Below are 14,575 nucleotides of genomic sequence, written 5' to 3' on the forward strand. Positions count from 1 at the left end.
ACTTTTTGGAATACTGTGTTCAGTTCTGATCTCCCTGCTATAGGAAGGATGCTGTGAAACATGAAAGGTTTCAGAAAAGATTTACAAGGATATTGCTGGGGTTGGAGTGTTTGAGCTACAAGGGAGAGGCTGAATAGACTGGGGCTATTTTCCTTGGAGTGTTGGAGGATGAGGGGTGACCTCTATAGAGGTTTATAATGTCATAAGGGGCATGGATAGGCTGAATAGCCAAGGTATTTTCCCCAGAGAGGGAGTGTCCAAAACTAGAGGGTATAGGTTGAGAGTGCTATGATTTTAAAGGACCTAAGGGGCAGCTTTTTCATGCAGAGGGTGGTGCGTGTGTGGAATGAACAGCCAGAGGAAGTGGTGGAGGCTGGTACAATTACAACATTTAAAAGACATTTGGATGGGATATAAATATAAAGGGTTTAGAGGGATATGGCCAAATCCTGGCAAATGGTACTATATTAAATTTAAGATATTTGGTTGGTATGGACGAGTTGGATGGGAAGTTCTCCTTCCATGCTGTGGAGCTCTATGACCTTCTGACTCTATAACCAATCAGCACTCAGTAAGGTCTCTTTAATGACGAGCTATCTCATCAATTTGTGCACAGGAGGTGGCCCTGCTACAGGAACGGTATTATTAAGCTGAAGACAGTTCAGAAGAGGTTTACCAGGATGTTGCCAGGAATGGAAGATTTGAGTTATAAAGAAAGTCTCAAATTTTTTTTCAGCAAGCTGAATTTTACAGAGGCTTACAAAACCATGAGCGGTATAGATAGGGTTAGTGGTAGGTATGCTTTCCCTAGGACAGGGAGATTTCAAGACGAGAGGGCATATTAAGGTGTGGCTCAGTGGTTAGCACTGCTGCCTCTCAGGCCAGGGACCCGGGTTCAATACTAGTCTTGGGCAGCTGCCTGTGTGAAGTTTGTACGTTCTCCTGGTGTCTGCATGGGTTTCCTCCCACAGTCCAAAGATGTGCAGGTTAGGGTGGATCGGCCGTGCTAAATTACCCTATAGTATTCAGGTATGTGCAGGCAAAGTGGCTTAGCCATGTGAAATGCATGGTCACAGGGTCTAGGTGGGATGCTCTTTACAGGGCCATTGTGGACTCGATGGGCGAAATGCTGTGTTTCCACACTGCGAGGATTCTGTGAATCTAATTCCCAAAAAGTGAGGAAGTAGCCCTCTGATAGGATGGGGGTAATGATTGTGTTCCAGTCCAGGTCACATGTAGTGAGCACATTCTGCTAACAGAAATAGAAAAGCATTTGGCCCATTTTAAGGAAAATGAAAAAACTGTGGATGCTGAGAAAAACAGAAATTGCTGGGAAGAGTTCAGCAGGTCCAGCAGCGTCTGTGAGGAGAAACTGGAGTTAACGTTTTGGGTCCAGTGACGCTTCTTCAGGACTGGACTTCTAAAACCTGCTCTCTGGACCCGAAACATTAATTCTGCTTTTCTACACAGATGCTGCCAGACCTGCTGAACTCTTCTGGCAACTTCTGTTTCGTTTTTCAGCCTGTTTAATTCTTTTAGGCATATGAGGATATAGAGTTCAGGGGGTGAGAGGAGAATCCTAGAGGTTATAAATAATAAAATGAACTTATTCTTCCACATATTTTGATTCTGTGCCTTACATACCATGTAATCCTTTGTGATGATCATTTCCCCTGTTTAACACCGGCTCTGTTTTGGCCTCTCCTTGGTGCCGTGCAGACTCCTTGGAAAGTTCCTCTGTGCCCTCTTTCCCATTTGAAGTGTGACAGTGCAAACAGCCTGTGTGGGAATTTGGAACTGTCATGTCCTGTTGTTTCCTACGGAACACTCCTAGCCAGTTTCCCCTCCCAGTAGTTTTATTTTTCAAGCGGTTTGCTCTGATTCGTTAGATCAGCCAAGAGGCTGAGCGCTGACCTTTTATAGAGGTTTATAAAATTGTGAGGGGCGTGGATAGGACCAGTAGCCAAGGTCTTTTCCCCCAGGGTAGGGGACCCCTAAACTAGAGCCCCATAGATTTAAGGTGAGAGGGGAAAGATTTAAAAGGGACCTAAAAGGGCAACTTTTTTCACAGAGGGTGTGTGTGTATGGAATGAGCTGTCAGAGGAAATGGTGGAGGCTGGTGCAATTACAAAGGCATTTACAAAAGGCAAAATGCTTGCAAACGAGACGAGATTAATTTAGGATATCTGGTCAACACAGACGAGTTGGACCAAAGGGCTTGTTTCCGTGCTGTACAGCTCTATGATTCTAAGACGATACGAAAACCTAAAGCCATTTTGTTGAGGGTGGCCAGTCAGGTGCCTGACTCATGAGGGGACAGTCAACATGGTACAAAATGACTGTGGAAACCGCATGGGTAGATCGTTGACTTGTATGATGCTGACAGCATTTTATTTCTCCCGTCTCTGTGCATGCTGTCCACTCTGTTATTGTTCGCTCTTGCTCATGCTATTTTTTAATCTGTTTTGCACGCCCCCTTTGTGCTTTCCCATTTCTCTGCTCACATTAAAAAGAGTTGGTGCAGGACTGAACAGGAATACTGCCATCTCTGGGAGATTCTTGTTTTCTTTCAGTTTGACCTTCTCTCTCCTTGTTCCATTGGGTTTTATTTTTAATTCAAACTGCAGCTACTAAGCTGAAGGGCAAGTCCTTACTTGCTGCCTGTGTGTCACCGCACGCGTGAATTCTCCATCAGAGTAAGGTCCAGTGAGCAGCTTCATTCACTGTCATGTTGGTGAATCTTGTGCTTGGTCCCCTGACCAGTGCTGTGAATGAATACCTTTGGACAGCTCTACTAAGTGGATTATCTCAAACGGGTCCAAGCTTCGCGTTGTGTCTCTTTTGCGTGCTGTCTCTATTTCTTCTCTCAAATACAAAGTGCTGGGGTGGCACAGTGCTTCAGTGGTTAGCACTGCTGCCTCATAGCTCCAGGGACCCAGGTTTGATTCCACCCTTGGGTGTCTGTGGGGAGTTTGCATGTTCTCCCTGCGTCTGTGTGGGTTTACTCCTATGGTCTGAATTGTGCATTGGCCATGCTAAATTGCCCATGTTGTCCAGGGGTGTGCAGGTTAGCTGGGTTAGCCATTGTAGTGATTCTGTGACAAGGTTGGCAGGTGTGTGGGAGCATTCCCCTCCAAGCCCCTCGCAAACCTGACTTGGAAATTTATCGCTGTTTCTTCACTATTGCTGCATCCCGATTCTGGAACTCCTTCGCAATGGTACCTGGAACCTGAGGGTTGTAGTGGTTTGAGGAGGCAGCTCAGCACCGTTTTCCCCACAGCAATTCAGGATGGTCAGTTAGCAATGTCCCCATTCCCTGAATGAAGAGGAAAACCATCTGCCAGCCCAGGTGGCATTTGAGAGTTAACCATTGTGTTTCTAGTTGTGGAATCACCTGCAGGCCAGGACAGCTCATTTCCTTGTTGGATGTCAGTGAGCAGATAGGTTTGTGCAACAGCTGATAATAGTTTCACGGTCTTTATAATCCTTGACTTTTTATTAATCAACTCAATATAAATTCCCCAGCTGCAGCAAGGAGGTTTGAATCTGTGTCTCTGGAGTATCAGCCTGCGCCTATAGAATACCAAGCCAGCACTGTTACTGTATCCTACGCTGGGCTCCTGTTGTCTTTTGCTGCCGCTACCACTTTCTTCAGAGGTGTCTCCATCCTGCACGTAGGACCTTGCCCATGGCATTTGTCAGTTGGAGAGTAAAGAGAAGTTAAACCCTTTTGTTTAAAACCTTGTTTTTAAAACAGCCTTGAGGTGTGACCACTTACAGATGAGATTAATTTCTGCAGCCTCTTGAGTTCCACTGGCAAAAGAAACTGTGATATTTGGCCTTGCAGTGGAAGGGCCTAGTAATCTGTCCAAGCCTGTTCATTCTTTTCTCCAGGAGGAGCAGAACCAGAGGTGGTCTTCACATTATTTGGTGCCTGGAGGCCTATTGAGTTAAGGTCTTGGACAGAGGGGCTGCTCCCATCGCAGGAGGCACAGCGGCTCAGTGGTTAGCACTGCTGCCAGGGACACGGGTCCAGTTCCACCCTCTGGTGGTTGCCTGCCCCTGTGGCTACGTGGGCTTCCTCCAGGTGGCCTGGTTTCTTCTAATGTGCGGGTTAGGGGGATTGGGGCAATTTAAGCATAGCCATAGTATCCAGGGATATGCAGGTGAGGTGGATTAGCCGTGGGAAGCGTAAGGTAACAGGGATAAATAGGGGATGGTGAGATGTTCTTCAGAGGGACTCGATGGGGTGAATGACCTGCTTCCAAACTGTAGGTAATTCTGTGATTCACTCTGCCATCTAGCTCTCCTCCACCGTAAAACTCCCTCACTCGCACGACTTTGAAACCTCTTGTTCTTATGTTCAATTTCCTTCATGGGCCCTCAGGCTTCCCTTTCTTTGTTATCTCCTTCAACCCTACAACCGTCCTATAATCACACTCCTCTGGTTCTGCAGGACACGGGGGCAGCACGGTGGCTCAGTGGTTAACACTGCTGCCTCACAGCGCCAGGGACCCGGGTTCAATTCCAGCCTCGGGCGACTGTCTGTGTGGAGTTTGCTCATTCTCCCGGTGTCTGTGTGGGTTTCCTCCCACAGTCCAAGATGTGCAGGCTAGGTGGATTGGTCATGCTAAATTGCCCGTAGTGTTCAAGGGTGTGTGGGTTATAGAGGGATGAGTCTGTGTGGGATACTCCAAGGGGTGAAGTGGACTTGTTGGGTCGAAGGGCCTGTTTCCACTCTGTGGGGAATTTAATCAACGTTCTAATTTTCAGCACAATCGGCGGCCATGCCTTCAGTTGCCTGGGCCCTGAGCGCTGAAATTCCTTCCCTAAACCCATTTTTTCAGACCTATTTCTTTGACCACACCTTTGGTCCATATCTCCTTGTGTGGTTTGTGCAGGGTCAAGCTTGTTTTGCAACGCCCCGGGTGTTAATGACGCAAAAGGCATGATATCAATGTTGTTTCACTGCCGAGTAACTGAATGGCAGTACCGGTAGCTGTTGCCCTGATAACCACAGACGTCAGCACCGGGAGCCGGTTGCCCGGCAACAGCAGAGACACAAGCTTTTTTTTCTTCTTTGGATGAGGCGATTCTCAGTGGCAACCCTGTCTCTACAGCACCAATAGAAGCAAAGCCCAGTGCGTCTCATGATTATAATGAGAGATATAGTCGCTGCACTTGTCTCCTTGTCTCTGTTTTACTAAGAAGCAAAATGCAAATTGAACGTGGAGTGGGATAATTTTACACCACCACCACCACACCCCCACTCCGAATTGGGATTGCTAAGTTCTGTGAATAGCTAAAATCACATTTGTCAATGCTACAGGCAGGATATATTTGCACCCCAACAATTGACGAGGGTTTTACTGATACTGGAGGGTTTGAACTATAAAGAGAGGTTGGATGGCCTGGAACCTTTTCTCCCCCCTGGATTGTAGGCGATCGAAGGGTGACCTCTTATAGAGGTTTATAAAGACATGAAGGGCATAGGTAATGTGAATAGCAAGTGACTTGCTTCCAGGGTAGAGGAATTCAAAGCTAGAAGGCATAGGTTTAAAGTGACAGGGGAAGGATTTAAAAGGGACTTAAGGGGCAACTTTTTCACGCAGAAGGTGGTGCGTGTATGGAATGAGCTGCAGAGGAAGTGGAGGAGGCTGGTACAATTACAACATTTACAAGGCATTTGGACCGGTACATGGATAAAAGATTTTGTGGGAAATGTGCCAAATGGAGGCAAATGTGACTCATTCAGTTCAGGAAACCTGGCCAGCATGGACGGGTTAGACCAAAGGGTCTGTTTCTGTGCAATGTGTTTAAGTCTGTTTGTCTTTAAACAAAACCTTACCTTATCTTGCCAGGGCTGGTGTTTTCTTTGGGTAGGTTCTCTTTGGAATGGTGTATTGTTGATCAGTTTAAGATCGCCCCACCTTTGTGCTTGTTTATCACCTTACCGAGGTGATGTATGTTTGCAGACTAGTGCGCCTAGGTACGTTGATCTAAATCTTAGTTGTAGCTGTCTCCTGTCTCTTACCCATTCCCCACGGTCAATTTGGAGAAGTGCCTCTTTAGTTTTTGGAATCCACTTCACCCTTCATTTTACTTGACCCACTTCCAATCTGCTACACTTCACTGGGGCAGTGCACAGGAAATGGAGTCCGGTTGTTTTTGGACCCTGTACAAAAGTTAATGATTCTATAAAAGTAAGCAAAATTCTTTAGTTTACCTGATTCTCAAACTCTGATTGAGAGGTGCAAATCAGGTATCTGTACTTAACAAGGGTTGTTATTTATCATCTTTATTTGTCTAATTTGTCACAGAGACAAAAACAAACTTGACCTGTCAACAGCTATTACTTAAAAGCCTAACCTGCTCCTTTATAAACTTCCCCCGTTGCACATATGTAGACACACACACACAGGGGGAAAAAACGTGGGTATTATGGGTGGAGGGATAAATGGGAGAGCAGTGGTTCCACATCTCAGGATCTGCTGGGAAGTTTCTTGTACTGCTCTGAATGCTGTTTCTCCGGTCTTCCTCCCTTCTCCTGGATGCTTTCATCAGTTTACAGGTTCAAACATCTAGAAAGGTCTCTGACTCATTCATTTAAAAATCGGAGCTTATAATAAGTGCTGAGGGAAACATGAACTGGTTTTCTTTGTGCTTCAGGTGGTTTTACTGCAGAGAACAGAGACCTCCTGAGCTTGTGGGAATCTGATGGCACCTCCTAATCTCTTTCACGGTCCCAGTCTGTTCACCTACCTGAGCTGTTGATTGCACTATCGTTAGACCAATTGATGACAAAGGCTTCCAGCCTATGGACTAGAGACCAGTTAATAAGATACTGGCCTGAACTCCATTTGTACATATCCCAGTTCACCTGTACTACCTCCTGCTTGAGCCAGTAGCTGTATAAGCAGTGCTTATGATGAGTGTCAGCTTGCTTGTTTTAAAAAAAAGCTGCAAACCTTCAGTAGTCCTTGATTTTTAAAACCGTCTTTTTCACATTCCAATCCATCATTTAAAAAATAAAAATATACTTCCTACTTTCAATGCTTATTGGATTTTGAATTTATGGTGTGAGTCACTCCCAGAGAGAGGAATAAGTGGTCATCATACTGGAGCACATTATGGATTTTAGTACCTTGCTTTCCGATACTCTCCCTACTCTCTCATTCCGAGAGTGGCAGAGGGAGTTGGTAAAATCACCGGTAATATCACTGGACCAGTAATGTAAAGGCTCAGACCAGTACTGTAGTAACACTGGCTTGAATTGCACCACAGCAACTCATGGGATTAACATTCAACTAATAAACTTGACATTGAATGTTAGTCTGAATATTGCTGATCATGATTTTAAAAAGCCATCTGGTTTACTAATATTCTTTTCAGGGAGGGAAATCTGCCGTCCTTACCTAGCCTGGCCTCCATGTGACTCCACGCACACATCAATGTGGTTGGATCTTAACCATCCTTTGAATCAGCCATGGATGGGTCACATGACCTGAAACGTTAACTCTCTTTTTTTCACAGATGCTGCCAGACCTGCTGAGCTCTTCCAGCAACTTTGTTTTTGTTCCTGTGTGTAGAATTTTACAGTCTTTACATTGTGGGAACAGGCCATTAGGCCCATCAAGTCCACACAAACTCTCCAAGGAGCATCCCAACCAGACCCACCACCTAATAACCCTGCATTTCCCATGGCTGACTCACCATGCCTGCACATCCCTGGACACTATGGGGCAATTTAGCACGGCCAATCCACCCTAACCTGCACATCCCCTGACACTATGGGACAATTTAACACGGCCAATCCACCCTAACCTGCACATCCCTGGGCACTATGGGCAATTTAGCACGGCCAATCCACCCTAACCTGCACATCCCTGGGCACTGTGGGCAATTTAGCACGGCCAATCCACCCTAACCTGCACATCCCCTGACACTATGGGACAATTTAGCACGGCCAATCCACCCTAACCTGCACATCCCTGGGCACTATGGGCAATTTAGCACGGCCAATCCACCCTAACCTGCACATCCCTGGGCACTATGGGCAATTTAGCATGGCCAATCCATCCTAACCTGCACAGCCCTAGACACTATGGGGCAATTTAGATTGGCCAATCCACCCTAACCTGCACACCCCCTGGACACTATGGGTAATTTAGCATGGCCAATCCACCCTAACCTGCACACCCCCTGGACACTATGGGTAATTTAGCATGGCCAATCCACCCTAATCTGCACATCTTTGGACTGTGGGAGGAAACCCAAGCAGACATGTGCAAACTGCTTATTATAGTTGGCTTGCCAGCTCTAGTTAGGGCACGTCATGCCTTCCTGTCTGCAATCACCTCTTTCCCCCTTTGCTGGGTAAAGCTTGCAATCTGGGACATGATTTATAAAGGATAACAGCTCCCAATTTTTGGAATTAAAGCAGTAATGTAGGCAGGTGGTGGTGATAGTATGCTGTGACATTCACAGCATACTAATCTGGAGGCTATGGGACCATGAATTCGAATCCCACCATGATAGCTAGTGGAACCAAAAACTGATTTTAAGTAACAGTGTGGAGCTGGATGAACACAGCAGGCCAAGCAGCATCTCCAGAAGCACAAAAGCTGACATTTCAGGCCTAGGCCCTTCATCAGAAAATCCCCCCCCCCACTGCATCCCAAAACCAGCCCAGCTCGTCCCCGCCTCCCTAACCTGTTCTTCCTCTCACCTATCTCCTCCTCCCACCTCAAGCCGCACCTCCATTCCCTACCTACTAACCTCATCTCCCCCCCCGCCCTCCCTTGACCTGTCTGTCCTACCCAGACTGACCTATCCCCTCCCTATCTCCCCACCTAAACTTACGTCTACAAGCTCCACCCCTGCCCCTTTAACTTGTCTGTCTCCTCTCTACTTACCTTCTCCTCTATCCACCTTCGATCTGCCTCCCCCCTCCCTATTTATTTCTGAACCCTCTCCCCATCCCCCTTTTCTGATGAAGGGTCTAGGCCCGAAATGTCAGCTTTTGTGCTCCTAAGATGCTGCTTGGCCTGCTGTGTTCATCCAGCTCTGCACTTTGTTATCTTGGATTCTCCAGCATCTGCAGTTCCCATTATCTCTGATTTTAAATAAACCTGGAATGTCTGGCTAGTCTCCCTGCTGGGGACAATGGTGAATATGGTTTTCCAATGACCTTTTGAGGGAAGGAGACCTCCCTTCTGGCCCTGGCCTGGCTAACACGAGACGCTTGAGATTTGCTGGCAAGCCACTTAGTTCAAGGGCCGTTTGGGACAGTGACATTTGCACCGATGAAAGATTAAAAGAGAATAGTTAATCGTGTTGTCCTAAACCTGCTGTTGATTTGGATAGGAAACATTTATTGTAGAATTTGGCAAACAACCAAGGGTGGACTGAAAGACTTAATAACCCAGTTTCACAGCTTTTAAATGTTCGTTTTCAGCTTTACTTTCTGTCGTAGTATTCTGTGATGGAAATTCTGTGCTGCCAGTTATTTTAAGCTTGCCCTGCATTTGGCTCTGTTCCACTCTGCAGCCCTCCCCTCTCCTGTGCTGACAACGCTGTCTCATTTTGTCTGGGCAGATCTACATGCACCTGCGATGTTACAGCACCCCAAATGAGCAGCGCTACATCGTTCGAATCCTCTTCATTGTCCCCATCTATGCTTTCGACTCGTGGCTGAGTCTGTTGTTCTTCACCAACGACCAGTACTATGTGTATTTTGACACTGTCCGGGACTGCTATGAAGGTAAGTGAATTCAATAACTGTGGCAGCTTTGAGTCGTGGTTACATCTTTCTTATTGTTTTACACGATGTTGGCTGTTCTCTCAGCCCCCACTGGATAATGATGCTGGACTAGCCCAAGGTTGTGAATTCAAATCTTACTACAGCAGCTTCAAAACTGGATTCAGTGAATTTGGTTGAGATGCAGGGTGAGCCATAATCTTATTTGGAAAAAAGTAACAGTCTGAAGGGAAAGAATACATATGTATATCTCCCTCCCTCTCTCACCTAGTCTTTTTGCATTTATAACCTCTCCTTCTTTTGCTGCTTCTTTCCCCTTCTCACCCGTCCCATCCCTACTGTTTCCTATCCCCCCCTCCCTGTTCCCCAACGTCCTCTTCCTCGCTCCCCGCGCTCTCTCAGACAGAGACGAGCAAAATAAGCTTATAGTCTGCTCATTTTCAGGAGAGACGGTGGGTGGAATGTGAGGATGTCACTGGACTAGTGGTCCATACAGAGGCCCAGACTAATGTTCTTGGGATCGGGGTTCAATTCATATCGTGGCAGCTGGGGTTCAGTCTCGGTTTGAATTGGCACTTTATGAATTGGCGTTCTTGATAAACTGGCAAAAATTATATCCCTTAAAGACCACAGAGTTTACTATGTTATTGTGATTTCTGTGGTGTTTGAGTCACTGGTCGAGGGCGCAAGTGAGAAGGTTCTTTGGGTTTTATTTATTTAGTTGCATTATTTTTAAAACAATTTTATGCTGTAATTAAAATATAACAGTGATGAGTATGCCTCCCCCCATTGCATTTCTGTTACTTATCGTCTCTTTTTACATGGATTATGTAGAATAAAAGGTTTGCTGTAATAAAATGTGGAATTGAAAGTTAGTGGGAGTATTGGTGACACACATTGGTTATCATAGAATGTCATTTTGTTCCACAAATTCTCCTTCAGGGAAGGAAATCTACTTTCTTATTCCATTGTCATGTGACCCCCCCCCCCCCCCCCCCCCCCCCCAGAACCACAGCAATTGCCCTCTTAACTGTCCTAATGAGGCACTCTGTTCATGGAATGATACAATGCTTACGGTGTGGAAGCAGGCCATTCAGCCCATCAAGATCTGCACTGACCCTCCAATCAGCATCCCACCCAGACCTCCACCCTGTTACCATAACTCCACGTCTACCAAGGCTAATCCACCTAGCCTGCACATCTGTGGACTATGGAAGGAAACCAGAGCACCTGGAGGGAACCCACGGAGACACGGGAAGAAGGTGCAAACTCCACACAGACAGTTGTCTGAGGGTGGAATTGAACCTGGATCCCTGGTGCTGTGAGGCAGCAGTGCTAGCCACTGAGCCACCATGAGCCTCTAAGCTCCAATTGCATACCACCCACAGGCCCAGTCTGTCTAACTTTTTTGGTGAGCTATCTCACCCATGCCAGGAATTCGACTAGTAGACCTTCTCTGAACTGCTTCCAATGCATTTAGACCCTTTTTCCTAAGGAAAACTATATACTGTATACTGTAATCCAATTGTTACAACAGTGTAACCACAGGACCACCATGCTCCCCCCTCCATAGTTCAAGGGCAGTTAGGAATAGACGACAAATGCTAGCCCACATCTCACTTTAAAGAAGAGAAACATCCAAAAAGTTCAAAGCAATCTCAGATATAAATTAGACTTTAATTTAAATTAAATGCATAAGTTAATACCATTTTGGGGTCTGTTAATGCACTCCTGTGGCACGAAAACAACTTTACTCCCAGTTAGTCCCCAGGTTCTGAGGAAGGGTCACCAGACCCAAAATGTTGACTGATTTCTCACCACACATGCTGCCAGACCTGCTGAGCTTTTCCAGTGATTTCCACTCCTGTCTCTGATTTTACAGCATCTTTCGGATTTTTATTTTCAACCTCTTGGTCATTTCAGCCAATCCCACCCCCCCACCCCAGCCTTGAAATTAACATGTCTTACAGTAGCGAGTACACATGTAAAGTGTGCTTTTTGTAAATTGAGTTTGTTTAGTTCACTGAGGTGGCTGTTTGGTTATTGGGTGTACATTTCTGTGCTTCTCACTGATGGGCATTGTAGCTCTGGCAGTTTTGTTTTGTTTATTCATTCACATGATGTCTTGCCCATCTCTAATTGCCCAAAGGGCAGTCAAGATTCAGCCACAATGCTGTGGGTCTGGAGTCCCATGTAGCCCAGACCAGGTTAAAGATGGCAGAATGTCTTCCCTAAAGGGCTTAATTGAACCAGATTGGTTTTATTCCCGACAATTGGCAGTAGTTTCATTGGACTCTTAATTCCGCAGTTTTTTTGATTTGGATTTATATTTCGCCATGTGCTGTGGCAGGATTTGAAACTGGGTCCCCAGGGCATTAACTGGGTCTCTGGATTAATATCCTAGCAATTAATACCAGTTGGCCGTTGTCTCCCCTGTTCTGCTTTTTGTATGGAGCTGGTGGGATGTAAGCTGAATTTCTTTATTTGCTCACAAAATGAGTGCATTGCATTTATTACCCATCCCTAACTGCCCAGAGGGCAGTTAAAACTCAAGCATGTTGCTGTGGGGTATGAAATCACATGTAGGTCAGGCTAGGTAAGGATGGCAGATTTTCCTCCCCAGAGGGCACGGGATGGTTTTTTTAACAGCAATTGACAGCGGTTATGTGGTCACACCCTTAGGGTGGCTCTGAGGTTATAGACATGTTCACCGAGCCGGTGTCTTTCATCGCAGGCGTTTCGTCACCCTGCTGAGTAACATCTTCAGTGCGCCTCTGGTGATGCATTGGTGTTCCATCCCACTTGTTTATATGCCTCGGTCAGCTACTGACGAATGTAAAGCACCCCATACCCACAGCCAATAAAACTAACCCGGGTTCGATTCCACCCTCGGGTGACTGTCTGTGTGGAGTTTGCACGTTCTCCCCGTGCCTGTGTGGGTTTTCTGCAGGTGCTCCAGTTTCCTCCCACAGTCCAAAGATGTGCAGGTTATGGTGGATTGGCCGTGCTAAATTGTCCCCATAGTGTCCAGGGATGTGTCAGCTAGGTGGGTTACGTTGGGGAAATGCAGATTTGGGGAATGGGTCTGGGTGGGATGACCTTCAGATGGTTGATGTGGACACGATGGGCTGACTGGCCTGCTTCCATGCTGTAGGGGTGCTATGATTTTGAATGGTACCAAGCTCCTCCCTTCAAGAAGAGCTGCACACCATCGTCTTGAAGAGTTTTCATTGCCTCCTCCAGGGATGTGGGCCAGTTGAGAGGATGGGATCTGTTGGCGGGGGGTGAACAAAAACCAGAAGTTTGCTGGAAAAGCTCAACAGGTCTGGCAGCATCTGTGAAGGAAAATAAAACCGTTACCGTCTGTTGGGGGAAGATGGTTGACAGACACGTGAGCACAGTGTCCAGATTGACCTTGTAGGAGTGTTGCCAGGATGCTTGTGGAGCTCACTTCAAGGTGTCACTAGTATTTATTTAAAGATCCTCCCACAAAATCCAGACGGTATTGAAATTTCTCTAGCAATCTCCTATCGTTGGTCTCTGGGGTGACCACACTGTGATTCTGTAGGCCAAACTCAAAAGAGCTTTGATCGTTGCACCAACATAATCCGTTGTCTCCATAGTGATCATTTGGCCACATTGAGGGGGGGATGCCTTAAACTGTTTAATGGAGATCTCCCTCACATGGAACTTGCTGCGGACTGACAGAATCTCTGTCTTACAAGAGGAGCGTGGAAGGGCTTTTATGGCGCACTGGTTGTGTCTCTATCTCCAGGCCTGGAGATCTGGGTTCAATTCTCATCTGATCCAGAAATGGTGCAGCAGGTTGGTTAGTCTAGAAATTAGGAGTGGAATGGATTTCGTAGAAACCTATAAATTTCCAACTGGACCACATAGGACACATGCAGGAAGGAGGTTTTCAGTGACTGGGGTGTTCAGTATCGGGTATCACTAATAGTACGTGATGAAGCATTTAGAACTAAGATGAGGAGAATTGTCTTCCCCCAGAGAGTGGAATTCTCTGCACAGAAAACTGTGGAGGCCAAAACATTGACTGCTTTCAAAGAGGAGTTAGATGTAGTTCCTAGGGTTAAGGGGATCGAAAGGTTATGGGGAGAAAGTGGGTCCAGGGGACCGAGTTGGATGATCATTTTGAATGGCCTACACCTGCTTCTGTTTTCTGTGATAGTAGAAGATATCTCCCAGGGGAGGATGGAGCCAGGCTGTTGTTCCGTAGCTGACGTCAAATCTCCACCTAACTCCACCCCTGTAAGGTTAAAAGGGTTTTGTGCAGACTGAACTGAACCACCCAGCCAATGGGGCCTATTGTACCACATCTTTGCTTATCGGTGAAGATGTTGATATTGATAGTGACCCACAGCCGAGGCTTCAGTGGAGGTTAAAAAAAATCACGGGCTGTTCCTGGATCTGGCCCCCCACTGGACCCTGATGTAGACCCTTGACCTGAGTACCTGCTTCTGACATGCGCTGAAACAGGAAGTAATGAGTCAGCGCCCTTTCGTGTCTCCTGTATTATACAGTTGAAAAATTTAAGTTTCCATTGACTTACACATTTGCAGACTTAATGTATTTGTTTCTTAATTTGCTGTATATCCCCAATTAAAAGTTGTGTTTTTGTAGACCAGTTTCCTATAGGTTAAGAAAGAAAAATGACAGTTGTGTTTTATAGGAATAGGATTTTTGAGATCGGCAACTGCTTGATTTGAGCCAGTATGAATCAGACTGAAAAATTCACTTGAGTAAAATCACCTTTCAAATGTCACTCCCTCATTGGAGAAGTTTCCAATCATAGGG

The 14,575-nt window shown here is 46.2% G+C and overlaps 1 protein-coding gene across 2 annotated transcripts in view; it reads left to right on the top strand.

Annotated features, from left to right (window-relative positions):
- LOC125447118 (transmembrane protein 184B) overlaps positions 1-14,575 on the top strand; it is a 74,483-nt gene that overhangs the window by 28,938 nt on the left and 30,970 nt on the right. For both annotated transcript variants that reach the window (XM_059640446.1, XM_059640447.1), the window contains exon 3: positions 9,598-9,763. In XM_059640446.1, coding sequence (XP_059496429.1) covers positions 9,598-9,763 — 166 coding nt within the window. The remainder of the gene's footprint in view (positions 1-9,597; positions 9,764-14,575) is intronic.

This window comes from Stegostoma tigrinum, chromosome 38 (assembly GCF_030684315.1).
Source record: "Stegostoma tigrinum isolate sSteTig4 chromosome 38, sSteTig4.hap1, whole genome shotgun sequence".
NCBI lineage: Eukaryota > Metazoa > Chordata > Chondrichthyes > Orectolobiformes > Stegostomatidae > Stegostoma > Stegostoma tigrinum.